The 13271-nt window shown below is 47.9% G+C and overlaps 1 protein-coding gene across 1 annotated transcript; it reads left to right on the top strand.

Annotated features, from left to right (window-relative positions):
• The first annotated feature begins 3982 nt into the window (after positions 1 to 3982).
• Positions 3983 to 5004, top strand: LOC127394823 (keratinocyte proline-rich protein-like). Its single transcript, XM_051641083.1, has one exon. It carries the CDS (start codon positions 3983 to 3985, stop codon positions 4949 to 4951), a length of 969 nt encoding a protein of 322 aa, XP_051497043.1. The 3' UTR covers positions 4952 to 5004.
• The last annotated feature ends 8267 nt before the right edge of the window (positions 5005 to 13271 follow it).

The raw sequence follows: 13271 nt of genomic DNA, 5'->3' as shown, positions 1-13271 counted from the left end.
CCCACCCTCACACTCCACAATTCCCTCCTCATCTCCAACCTCCAGCTCCCTCTCCCACTTTTCATCCCTCCCCCTCATCCCATCCCTCCCTGCCCTTGTCCCAAGCCCCTCCCCAGCTTTCCTGGAGCCCCTTCAGGCACTGGAAGCTTTCCTGGAGCCTTTTCCTCTCCAGGCTCAACACCCCAACTCTCCCAGCCTGGCTCCAGAGCTGCTCCAGCCCTCAGATCATCTCTGTGGCCTCCTCTGAACTCTCTCCAGAAATCTCCACATATCTCAGCAGAATGGTTATATTGATAACCACAAAGCATGGTGCTACCTAGAAAGCAGCCAGGCAGGTTCTCCACTGCTGGAAAGTGCCCTAGTTCCTGCCTTCAGCAGAGCCACGAGTGCAATTTGTACCCACAGAGCAGCAAGTGAAGGCTGAGTCAGGGCCAGGCCTTGGCCTGGGATCTTGGATCTGAAGGATACCAACAAGAAAGCTGGGGAGGGACTTTTGACAAGGACTTGTCGTCAGAGAACAAGGGGGAATGGATTAAAACTTCAAGAGGGGAGATTTACTTTGGACACGAGGAGAAAATTCTTCCCTGTGAGGGTGGGGAGTCCCTGGAACAGGTTGCCCAGAGAAGCTGTGGCTGCCCCATCCCTGGCAGTGTTGAAGGGCAGGTTGGATGGGGCTTGGAGCAGCCTGGGCTGGTGGGAGGTGTCCCTGCCCATGCAGGGGGCTGGATCTAGATGATCTTGAAGGTCCCTTTCAATCCAAACCATTCTCTGATTTCCCTCACTAGCAAAGCTTGGTGACCAAACCCGAGCATCTTCCAGATGCAGGAGCAAGGCAGGACCCCACCTGCCATGAGGTAAGAAAGGAAGTTGCATGAATCAGGTCACACTGCAAGAGAAGGTGTGCTCAAAAATTCAGGTGTTCTGTCCTTCAGTTGCCCAACGATTATTACCAGAGGAAGTTACACCACAGCCAGACACAGCTCCTTACTTTGCAACCCAAGAATCCCAACAAGGGACAGGTTCCAGCTCAGCCTGTTGCCACAGTTGCATCTGGGGTGGGTGCCCTGATAAGAGCTCTGGGAACATGGGGGAGTGGGGACAAAGAGCAGCCCAAGACAACCAATTATGATTAAATTCACCTCCGTGGGGGACACGTCATCTCCAGTGCTGAAAATAATCCCACATCAGGAAGGAGGACTGCTTGACTTGCACCCTGCTGGCTCCCTCAGATTTTGAGGATAAGGATCAGTGAGATATTTTCACTCAATAAACCTCTTTCTTTTTTTCCCCCAGTGCTTAAGGAACAACCTGCACATGCTACCAGCTCCCTTTACTTCACTTGATTGACATTTGAATGCAAACTTGATTTCACTAGATGGAAATGTCTTTTCAGAGGCCACTCTGGCACCTACATGAGACCAGTGTCCAAATTCCATTTGGATGGGATGAGATCATGTAGACTATTCAAAAAAAATCCTGTTACTTCTCACATGGTACATGGAGATAAACTCAGCTCCCTCCCCTGTCACTTTGAGGTGGGAGCTGCATCTTCTGTACCATGGAAAATAAAATGCATTCAAAATTATCTGCTCTGAAGTGTATGAAGGTCTTCATGGGGGGGGGAAGAAAGAAACCCACTCATCAGGAGTTAATAAAATCACAAGAAAGTCACTTTAGAGAATTCATTGCTGGAAAGTAGGTAAGAGAAGTACAGATTAGCCCCCCACCTGAAACTATAAATCCACCCTAAGAAGTGGGGGGCACCAGCTAAGATGAAATGCCAGCATCATGCATGGGCTGAAGTGGACCCACAGTGGCTGACACCCCACCAGGCCCCCTGACCTCGGGGAGGGGGGGTTTGCAACGGAGGCATCAGCTTGAGGGTATGACCTTGCTACACGGCAAAAGTGTTTTGCTAGATCAGCTTAGTCAGAAAAAAAAGGATTAAAAAGGCACAAAAAGGCTTTCTTCACAGTGCCTACGTGTAGAACAAGTCTGTGGAGGAAACGCAGCAGGGCAGTTGTGAAAGAATGAGCTCATTACCTAGGAGGACTCATTCCCAGAAGGCAGGGCTTTGAAACCATATAAAAGTTCTCAAATCTCCATGCTCCACCATCCACTCAACTTCGTGACTTCTCCCTGTTGACTGGTTGGGTAAGTCAGAGAATCCTGCTGCTTTTTTTTTTTTGGAGATGGCTCTAATTTCACTGCTTGGCTTAACCTTGGCAGAAGCTCCAAAGAGGAGTTTTCTTTGGTGCCTTTGAATATGCAAAAGATTCCTGCAAAGGGGAGAAACTGTGGGCATTGGGGTAGGACTAGCAGGCTTGGGATGACTCTGCAAGGCAAATTCAGGTGGTGTGTAAATCTGAGGATACTTAAGTGCTAAATTAGATCCTTTCTGAAGAAGAGATTAGATAAAATTATGTTGGTTTAAGTACAACTGATCCTACCTTCAGGGAAAGAGAAGGTCTAAATGGTCTCCTGAAGCTCCTGCCAGATCTATTTTCTGTGATTCTGCTATTTATAATGAGAATATTTGTATAAAGCATCCATTTCATTGAGGAATTATTTTTTAAAAGATAGATTTGGGAGCATGAGGGGCTGCAGGGAGCAGAAAAGCAGAAGTATTCTTGGTGAATGGGCTCATTCATGCTAAACATGTCAGGAGCAATATATTCATTTGGCTTAAGATCTTATCAGGTTCCAATAAAGAAAATAGCAAGAGACAAATGATATTGATCTGGAGGATCTGAGAGGATGGAGAAGAGAGGAATTAATTTGCTTTGAAGATGTGCTGAGAGGAGCAGGCAACATGGGCAACAGAGAATGAACTTGCAGGCTCTCAGATGATCTGAGTTAGTTCTAGTCCCATGTGGAGGGGACTTAAAAATGGTCCTTCCATCCAACACTCCTGGGATTTTAACATTTTTCTAAAGACAATCTATGGGCACAACTAAAAGAGCTTTACTCAAGGCACAGCACCAGCCCAGCTGAGCCTGGTGCCTCCAGCAGCCCAGAAAACAGAGGCAATTTCATGAGTTGGTAGGAAAAACCATTTGGCCAGTTGCAAGTTACTGGCCTTGGGAGAAGAAATCCCTCCTGATGGTTCTGATTCATGTTCAAGCTACAGGTATTATTAGTGACCATGACAATTCAGAGACACAGGGACCCATTAGCACTGCTAATTCTTTCCATGACAATAGGAAGGAAACCTCAATCCATGACATCACCAATGAAATTAGAGTGAAACCAGAGCATGGGGAGGAGCTGCCCTATTGTTACTGCAAAGGCTCCCAGTGCTACAGAAAAGATGTCAGCTTCGAGGTCCCCTCAGCTTTCTAATTCCAAGTAAAATCTGGAAACAGTTTTAAAAGGGGCAAGATGATATGAAGTATTTCATTCTGTCAAAGTAAAATCTCCTGTTGGGGGCAGATTTCTATTTTTCTACACGAAAGAGTTTTCAAATCAGAATTGAATTGTAAATATTTGTCTTCAGCATTGCTGGGTTTTTTTAGTATTATTTTGACTTTCTGAAACCGTTACCAAAGCAGCAGAGCAGTTATTTGCCAGCTCCTCTCCTTCAGTTCTCCAGGACAGAAATGAAAAGGAGTTAACACGTTGGGAAGAGCTGAGCCACAGGAGGAAGAGCTCTGAAGTGTAAATCAGCTCCAAGTTCAAAGGAGTGGCTCTGCCTCAGTCAGACCTGACAGGGCTGTCCCACATTGCAGAGCAGAGAGGAGGAACGAGATAAGACAGAGTCAGAACAGGAGCTGAAAGGCAGGATGAAAAAGAAAGAGTAAATCTCTTTTTTTTTTTTTTTTGAGCCAAGCTGCCTGGGAAACCAAGGGCAGGCTAAGAGAACTTCACTCTTGCAACTGATTCATGTTTCTTAGAAGCCTTTCACACTTCTCCCACTGCAGCTCCTTGAGCAGCCACAATAACATTCTGACATTTCTTTCAGATCCTCTTGTTTCCTGCAAAGATGTCTCTGAATCAAATGCAAATCAAGCAGGAAATCACCCTCCCACCTGGCCTGAGCAAAACCAAGCAGAGCCAAGAGCCTGAGCCCGCCCCACGTCCACAGCAGCAAGCTGAAGCCCAAGTCCCAACACCTTGCCCAGAACCAGTTCCAGTAGAAGAGGTGCCATGCCCAGAAAAAACAGTGCCATTGCCACCCCAGGTGGTGGAACCAGGCAAGGGAGAAGCACCAGTGGTTGTAATACCCCAATGTCCCCCCCAGGAGCAGCAGCAGCAGCAGCAATGCAAGGTGCCACCAGCTTTGCCAACTGATCCTATTCCATGCCCTGAAGAGAAGTCAACGTGCAAAGAGGTGCCTGTGGCAGCCCCTGCTTCCTGCTCTGAACCAACTCAAAGTGTGCAGGAGGAGCAGGAGTGCAAAGAGATCCCTGTGCCAGTTCCTGTTATATGCCCAGAACCTCCCTCGTGCCTCCAGGAGCAGCAGCAGAGCAAGGAGATCCCTGTGCCCATCCCCGTTCAATGCCCTGAACCTGCCCCATGTACCCAGGAGCAGCAGGAGACCCAGGAGATCCCTGTGCCCACCCCATGCCCTCCAGAGAAGCAGGAGTGCAAGGAGGCAGCTGTGCCAACCCCTGTCCCTGAACCCACACCATGTGCCCAGGAGCAGCAGCAGTGCAAGGAGACCCCAGTGCCCATCCCTGTTCAAAGCCCTGAACCTGCCCCATGTCCTCAGGAGAAGCAGCAGTGCAAGGAGACCCCTGTGCCAATCCCTGTCCAGCACCCTGAACCTGCACCCTGTCCCCAGCAGCAGCAGGAGACCAAGGAGAATCCTGTGCCCACCCCACACCCTGTAGAGGAGCAGGAGACCAAGGAGAACCCTGGGCCAGAGCAGAGCTCCCTCCCAGAGAAGCGTCCTCCCATGGAGCAGCAGCAGGTCAAGCAGCCCAACCAGTGGCCACTCATGCAGAAGTAACTTGAAGCTGACCAGGGAAGCCCTGAAGAGAGAAGATTTCAACCCCCAACATCCTCCTCCTGTGTCTCACAACCAGAGGTCATTTTCCAACACCCTTTGTGTTCCCACCAGAACTTCTGTCCCGAAGCAGAGCTTCCTCCCCCCCAGCTAACGCTTGCGTTCTCCTCCACTAACAGCCACCAGCTAATGAGAATCACAGAAATATTCTGGTTGGAAAAGACCTTCAAGATCACCAAGTCCAACCACTAACCCAACTCTACCAAGTCCACTGCTAAACCATGTCCTTCAGCACCGTATCTACACCAAGGGCCACCTTGGAACTGCCAGGAGATAAGAAGGCTTCAAGGGGTGACAAAAGCACATGCATCCAGCTTTTCCAGCAGCCTGAATTCCTGCCCCCTCCCCCTCATCCCCTTGGCTTTTGAAGGCCCAGAGAGACACCAAAGAGAACGATGACACCCACAGGTCAGGGCTCATTAAGTCAAATATTCAAATTGAACCCAAAATTCCAACACTGCCTCCGGGTTTTCCTGCCTTCCCCTCCAGCTCCCTGTGCCACCTCCCACCTCGCATTTAGGGCTTGGGTTTTAGGGGTTTCTTTTGCCTATTACTAATAGGATTTGAGGTTTGTGCAGAACCTGCTGCTGAGGGGTTCTGATCAGCAGCAGCAAGTGCTGAATATTTTATGCAATTAAGAAAAAAGAAATCCATTGGGCTAGAGGAAAGAGAAAGATTTTTACAACCTTAATCCCCTGCTTGGCTGAATCGGCAGCAACCAGGGCGAGCTCACCTTGGATTTTTCTGGGATGTGTTAAAAGAACAGCTCGAGCTGAGATTATTTATGGGAAATAGGGAATGAAATCCAATCCAGAGATATTTTGAAATAGATGAACCCCAGGCATGGCTTCCCTCTGTTAGGAGAAAGGAGGAAGCCTGCAAAGAGCTGCTTCAATTACACCCTGGAACATGTTTTGCCACCCGGAGTCGTTGCGTATGTATTTGGTACTTGGCTCTAATTATTTGAGGCTGATATTGTACCCAGGATTTATTTCACTGTGAAAATCAACAATAAAAATAACTTTGAATACCACGTTGTTGAAGCTTTCAATAGGTTTGCTTAGGGTGGTGAGACCCTGGGCTAGGTTGCCCAGGGAAGCTGTGGCTGCCCCATCCCTGGCAGTGTTGAAGGGCAGGTTGGATGGGGCTTGGAGCAGCCTGGGCTGCTGGGAGGTGTCCCTGCCTATGCAGGGGGGTGGATCTAGATGGTCTTCAAGGTCCCTCCAGCCCAACCATCCCATGATTCTATGAAAAAGATTAAAAGGAGCTTCAGCTTTCAAGAATCAGCTTTCAAGCCTCAAAGCTGGGGGAATCAGGACTCAGAAACCTGGGGGGTCACAAGGAACCTGGGGTCTGCTGCTCCTCTCTGGGTGTCTGGGTTAGAGAACCTGCAACACACCATGTCAGTCCATAGGCTGGTCAATGGCACTGAGACACTAATTACTAAAACACAGAGGGCTGGAGCAGCTCTGCTCTGGAGCCAGGCTGGGAGAGTTGGGGTGTTGAGCCTGGAGAGGAGAAGGCTCCAGGGAGAGCTTAGAGCAGCTTCCAGTGCCTGAAGGGGCTCCAGGAAAGCTGGGGAGGGACTTGGGACAAGGGCAGGGAGGGATGGGACCAGGGGGAAGGGTTTCCAGCTGGAAGAGGGGAAATTTAGGTTAGACATTAGGAATAAATTTTCCACTGTGTTTGTGGTGAGACACCTGCCCAGGTTGCCCAGAGAAGCTGTGGCTGCCCCATCCTTGGAAGTGTCCAAGGGCAGGTTGGATGGGGCTTGGAGCAACCTGGGCTGGTGGGAGGTGTCCCTGCCCACGTAGAGGGTTGGATCTAGATGTCTTTAAACATCCCTTTCAACTTAAACCACTGCATGATTCTATGGTTAATTACTGAAAAACACCTCTCAACACGACTTCCCATCCCAGAACAGGGGACAGGACATCAGCTCACACTGAGCTGTTCCCATGGTCAACCTGCCCCCTTGAAACCCACCCCCAGTCAGGCTGTGACTTCTAGCAGGTGGGAGACATGGGCACAGCCACCAGGCAGGCTGCAAGCACAAGCAAACCAGTGTTTCCCACACTTCAAAGGAGCCAGGAGCGATGCAATCTCACTTGTCTGGCCCTGTCAGATGGGGGTTAGATAGACCCAACCTCCTCATCTGATCACACCAAGACACAGGTTCTGGTTTGCAGAGCAAGCTTGTGTGTCTGCCAGACACCAGGATCATATCACTCCCCAGTTTCTGTTCTCATCATTTATCCTCCCCCACTCTGCCAGGCAGCTGACTAAGAAGCAGTTCACCCAGCCAGTATGTTCTGCTCAGGACCCAAAAACACCCTCAATCCTCATTCTTTTAAACATGGAAATTGTTCTGAACAAGTAAGAACTTCCTTTCAATATTAGTAGCTTCCAAAGATTATTTCCCTCTCAACAGTTACAGTGCAATTGAGACTAAACCCACCATTGCTTCAGTAGACACACAAGAATACACTTCAGAAAATTGGTTTTCCCCAGTTTGCTCCAGTTCAGGATGAAAAACAAGTTGCAAGATTGCACAGGTGGGAATTATATTGATCCTGACCCAGTCTGGACACCCAGACACCAGCTCTGCCCCAAAGAACCCCAAATTTAAATGTTTTTTTCTAGAAATTGTGGTTCTTTTGGATCCTATTTGTTCTAAACCTTTTACATTTATGGGCTACCTGGTTATTGCATTCATAGCTTTCAGTTTCTGGATCTATCTGAAACAGAAATATGGACAAATAACACCTTGGGAAATCTGGAAGATTCATGTGCCTTGATCCCTGTGTCCCCCCCTGTGCCTTAAATACAAATGTATATTTGAAAGGCAATTATTTGGCTCATAAAAACAAAAGGGAATGATTGACACTAGTGAAGTGAAAAAGAAATACCAGGAAGCAAGTAATGAGGTTGCTTATTTTATTGTAGCATGTCCCAGATTAAAGATCAGAAGAAAACAGCCCCACAACTTTTTTAACACAGAGGATGAATAAATCCAAGCTAATTAATTTCATCTCTTTGTGAAGTAATTTCTGCAAAGGAGACGTGCTGCAGGTTTCTAGATGTTCTGGCAGAGCTTGAAAATGATCATTTGCATCTTCCACAGCACTTTGTGGCTGTTGCTGTTAGTGCTACTTCTGTTTTGGGCACTGCTGTTGCTGCTGGGGGATGGTCTTGGCAGGACACTTGGCCTGCCCTTTTGGGGCCTGGCATTGCTCCACACACTTTGGAGGACACTTCTCCTGGCACTGTGGAGGTATTTGCTGCTGCTGTTTCTGCTGGTGGGAAGACATCTTGGCTAAGCCTGGAAGAAAACCAAGGTGCCACTTCAGTTACTTTAAGTCCTACCCACTTGTCTCTTCTGGGTAGTACAGTTTTTTGGTCAGCTCCCAAGCTCTGACATCAAAGCAACAGCAAAGAGCTTTTAAAAATGAATCCTGCCAGCAAAACGCCACAAAACCCCCTTGGAAATCCCTGAGGATGCTCCTGGACAGACCAAATCTCTGTTGGTGACTCCAGTTGGCTGTAGCTGCCCCATGACACTTTTCTGAGCTGCCATCACAGTTGCCTCTATGGAGACCAGCCACCCCCTGAGGACCTCAGGGAATAACTGTATATGAACATAAATGACTACAAGAGACAAGCACCATCCTGACAAAGTTCTGATCCCAAGAGGTAAATGGCTGCAGAAGTGGAGGGAAGAGACACAAACCTTTTTCTTTCCCTCTGCTCACTATTTTCTGAAGGTTTCAACTTTGAGAAGCTAAGAAGCAAGACAAAGGTTAGTGAAAGCTTGCCTAGCTTAAGAAGAATATCTGAGGAGTGTTTAAAAGTAGTCAAGGAGGAGCAGAAAACTGGTGACATTCAGTATTGCAAGCAGTTTTGAAAGAGAAAAATCATTTGTTAGTTCTTTCTGGCAACAGCCTTGCTTAGTTTCTTGAGATCCTCAGAGAAGCAGCCATGTCTCTGGCCATTAAATGCAGGTGAATTGTCCTCCTGCCCAGTGGTGATGTGACTTTCCACAAAGAAGTGAAACTCAGAGCACTGGAGATCCAGGAGACTGCAGGGATCAGCCTGTGGCTGCTCCATGGGTGCCACACCAGGTGCTGCTGGATGCCATCCTTTGGTAGCCAATGCTCCAATGGTTATCTACAAGGATTCTTATCACTTGGAGAAAAATGCTGAGGGTTGACAAGGGTTTGCTGGGCCAAAGAGTCAGCAAGCCACTAGTTAGAGCCTCAGCAAAATCTCAACATAACCTGGCTTTCATCTGCCTGGAGGGGAACTTGCCAGGGAGATGAGCTGGAGCTCTTATTAGGGAAAGAAAAATAAAAAAAACCTCCTTCATCCCTCAGGAAAAAGCACCAGAAACCCCCAGCCAGAAAGCTCAACATGCACAGGACTCACCTGGTGTCTCCTGCTGGTGGAGGGAGAGAAGAAAAGCCACCCAGGTTAACAAGCCTGCTGAAGGGAAGGCTTTTATACCCTTTCAGAAGTCAATCCCAGGAGCTGATTACAACAGATTAACTTGATGACCAGAATCTTTCACAACCAGAACCTGCTCCACTGACACCTCCATAGACCTGGACTTCAGTCAAGGTCTGTGAGAGATCCCTCCTCTTTCAGGTGCGGGGGATTTGTTGCTTTTAATGCAAGGCACACCCAACCTGGTAATAACTGCATAATTTGTTAATAATTTATCTTCTCCTGACCTTGAGTGAAGAGCCCACAACTGAACTCAGATTTCAGGGATGACTTGGATCCACTCTGGAGTTAGCAGAACATCTCTGCATCAAGTTTAGGTGTTTCCTTACAGTTTTGTCTGTGACTCCCAGGCCAGATCTCCAGCTGGCACAAATCTGAGTGGTGGTGGGGAGGTCTGGGTGTCTTCCCAGCTCCTGGGAAAGGCAGCAGCTCTCTGGCAGCCTGTGGTTTTAAAATCTGCTTCTACCCTTCTCTATTTTCCTTCCCCAAAAAGAGGATGAAAAGTTTTATATCACCAAGAAATGAGGAAGTTTCCCCCCTTCTTTTTTCCTCCACTTTCACACAGTTTTTCAATGAAGCACCTAAACCATCTCTTTACAAACCCTTGGTCTGGGCTGGCTGAAATGCTTCCTTCTGGGGTTGGATTCATGTTGCAGAAAAACATTGTTCTCCTTGAAACAATTCTTTAGATCTAATGGAAAAGGTAATTCAAGTCTCCCTTGGGTGTTCCTCAATGCTGTGCCCTGTGGGATCATATTTAACCCTACGAATTACAGCCCAGTCTCCACTTTGGATGGATGATACATGCAAGATGGTGGACAAGGCTTCCACTGGGTGTAGAAGGTGCAAATGGAAAAAAAAATCCATCATCCCATGTCTTAATGACCCTCGTTCATGCCTCGTTTGCCAAGGGTCTTAATGAACCTGAACTTCACCTGGATCAAATGTCACTAAGTTGTTGGAAACATCTCAGCAATGCCCAGAGCTAACCACAGGCATGTAGGAGAGCAGTGTCAGGGCTTTTGCAACACGTTTTCCTACAGGCACGGGAAGCATGAGGAGCACAAAGCAGCAGGTTTCTTCTGCCACTTCCTCTGGGGTTTTAAGAGCTGGGTGCTGCCATCTGTGATTACTGCTCCTGGCGCAACCCTGGCAGCAGAGAGGGGAGAAGAGAAAATTGTGAGTGACTAACAGGGCTGATAGAGCTGGATGGAGATGCTTGGGAATCAGTCATAGGTGACTAACCTATGGGATGGATCCCATTAATAGCTGCATGTGACCTCCAGACTAAGGCTGGGCCGGTCATGCGCACTGGAGCCCAGAAACCAACCCTGTCCTGGGCTGCATCCAAACAGCGTGGCCAGCAGGTCAAGGGAGGGGATTGTCCCTCTCAGCTCTGCTCTCATGCAACCCCACCTGGGCAACTTTGTCCAATTCTGGAGCTCCCAACACAAGAAGGACAAGGAGCTGTTGGAGCAAGCCCAGAGGAGGCCACGGAGATGATCCAAGGGCTGGAGAAGCTCTGCTCTGGAGACAGGCTGGGAGAGGGACTTTTTACTAGGGCATGTAGTGAGAGGACAAGGGGGGGTGGATTAAAACTGGAGGAGGGAGATGGAGGTTGGACTTGAGGGGGAAATTCTTCTCCGTGAGGGTGGTGAGACCCTGGCCCAGGTTCACCACAGAAGCTGTGGCTGCCCCATCCCTAGCAGTGTTGAAGGGCAGGCTGGATGGGGCTTGGAGCAGCCTGGGCTGGTGGGAGGTGTCCCTGCCCATGGCAGGGGGGTTGGATTTAGATGATCTTTAATGTCTCTTCCAACCCAAACCATTCCATTATTCTATAATTGTATGATAGGACTTTTTCCATGCCTGAAAGAGGGCAGTGACAAACATGGCAGCCACAAACAGTTCTGGGCCAGGCAGAGCTCATTGCTGAGTCCTCAAAGGTTTGTGTCCAACTGCAGGACCTAGAAGTGCACGTTCCTCATCTGTCCCTCCATTTTTGTCCTGTTGAATAACTGGTCCACCAACCCCTGCTTTGTCTACCTGCCCCCAAAGGTGTGTTCAGGTGTCGGATTTGTTTCCCTCCCTGAGACATGTTTTGTTTATCATTATTCCTGTTTGATGGTGTCACCTGTTGGTGTCGACAGAATTAACACAAAAAGGAATCTAGTGTCCAAACTGCACCTGCACCCAAGGTTTCATTAAAAGCTGATTTGGTAAGAGTGTGTGCACACACCTAAATATAACTCTTTTCATTTCTAGATTAGATGTCCTCCACCCTTCCCATAATGATATGGTAGGTGGATAGCAATTCTTTACATCCCAGGCATGGAAGTGGTGGGGCCACCACAGAGACAGAGGTAAGCAAGTCACACACACGGCACGGAAAACAAAGGGGACGTTATCTCTGAAACTCAACATTTAAATGGTTATAACAGACAATGGGCCTCCTGCAGTCCCAAAATGATTATTCCAAACACAGAAGATTCATTTAGCAGTGAATTCAAACATGATTTGGCCTGCCAGGTGTTCATGAACCTGAAACACCAAACCCTCTGTCAGAGAGTGGCCCCTTGATGGAGATGGGGAAGGGAGAGATGAGAGTGAGACCTGCCCAAAGCCACACAAGGTATCTGCAGCAAACCTGGGGACAAAACTGCAGCCTTGCAGGGCTCAGACCTGTTCCTGAGCCACAAGAGGACTAATCTCTAATCCAAATCCCCTAGTGTCTATATTTAGTCAGTGAAGACCATGGGAAGAATTCTTCAAAATTACCATTTTCATCTCCATCAAAAGGTGTTGAAGAAGTAATGAAAATCTCATCAAGAACATATCAATTCCTTCCTTTTTAGATTTTGGGTTTTCTTTTCTTTAACAAGTTGCCCAAGGAAGTTGTGGCTGCCCCATCCCTGGCAGTGTTGAAGGGCAGGTTGGATGGGGCTTGGAGCAGCCTGGGCTGGTGGGAGGTGTCCCTGCCCATGCAGGGGGTTGGATCTTGAAGGTCCCTCCAACCCAAACCATTCCCATGATTCTACGATTCCACTTAAATTTACCTTTTAACAACTTTTGATTTTTGCCTCCGAAATCTAGAGGTATAAAGATCAAAAGTCTATCATTCATAAAGTTGAGAATTACATTTGTATAACAATTTTAATGTAGGACAAAGTCAAGGGAAGTATTTTGTTTAGGGTGTTAGAAGACACCACTCCAGGTTCCAATGCAGCCCTGCTTTTCAGGCATAAATCCTCCACAACCAGAACAGCTTCTGGAAGGAAAACTAAAGGAAAATGTTCTTGGGTCCAAAGCCATGGAAAGGAGATGAAATAAAGACAAAACGCATGTGATGCCATCGATGATCAATTTTTATTGCTGCACATAGACATTAAAAGACAAGAGGACATATATTAAAGAGAAGAATGAAAGAACAGAAAGGGAGACATCTTCCAACCTTAACTGCTTCCAGAACAACCATTGCTAAATCACTTCCCAAGATGTCCAGCAGGGTAATACTGGCCAACTGCAGTTACCAAGAAAAAGGTGCTGAGATAACAGTAGCAGAAGTATCATCAGAACCAAAGATACAGGCTGGAAATATTCAGAGGAATATTGTCCAAGACAAAGAGACTGTAGAGCAACCAGCTCAGGAGAGGTCCGGATACATGGCAGGGGGGTCTGTAACCTGGTTTTCAGTCCGTGGGTGCCCAGGAACCTGTTGCAATGAAGCTCTAGGGCTGCATGGGAGGCTGTGGTGTCGAGCAGC

The sequence above is a fragment of the Apus apus genome, chromosome 27 (assembly GCF_020740795.1).
Source record: "Apus apus isolate bApuApu2 chromosome 27, bApuApu2.pri.cur, whole genome shotgun sequence".
Lineage (NCBI taxonomy): Eukaryota > Metazoa > Chordata > Aves > Apodiformes > Apodidae > Apus > Apus apus.
This window is presented reverse-complemented; position numbering and strand designations above follow the sequence as displayed.

Bases quoted from the DNA above. Each gene is read 5' to 3' on its own strand.
- LOC127394823 (XM_051641083.1), top strand. From the start codon at position 3,983: ATGTCTCTGAATCAAATGCAAATCAAGCAGGAAATCACCCTCCCACCT.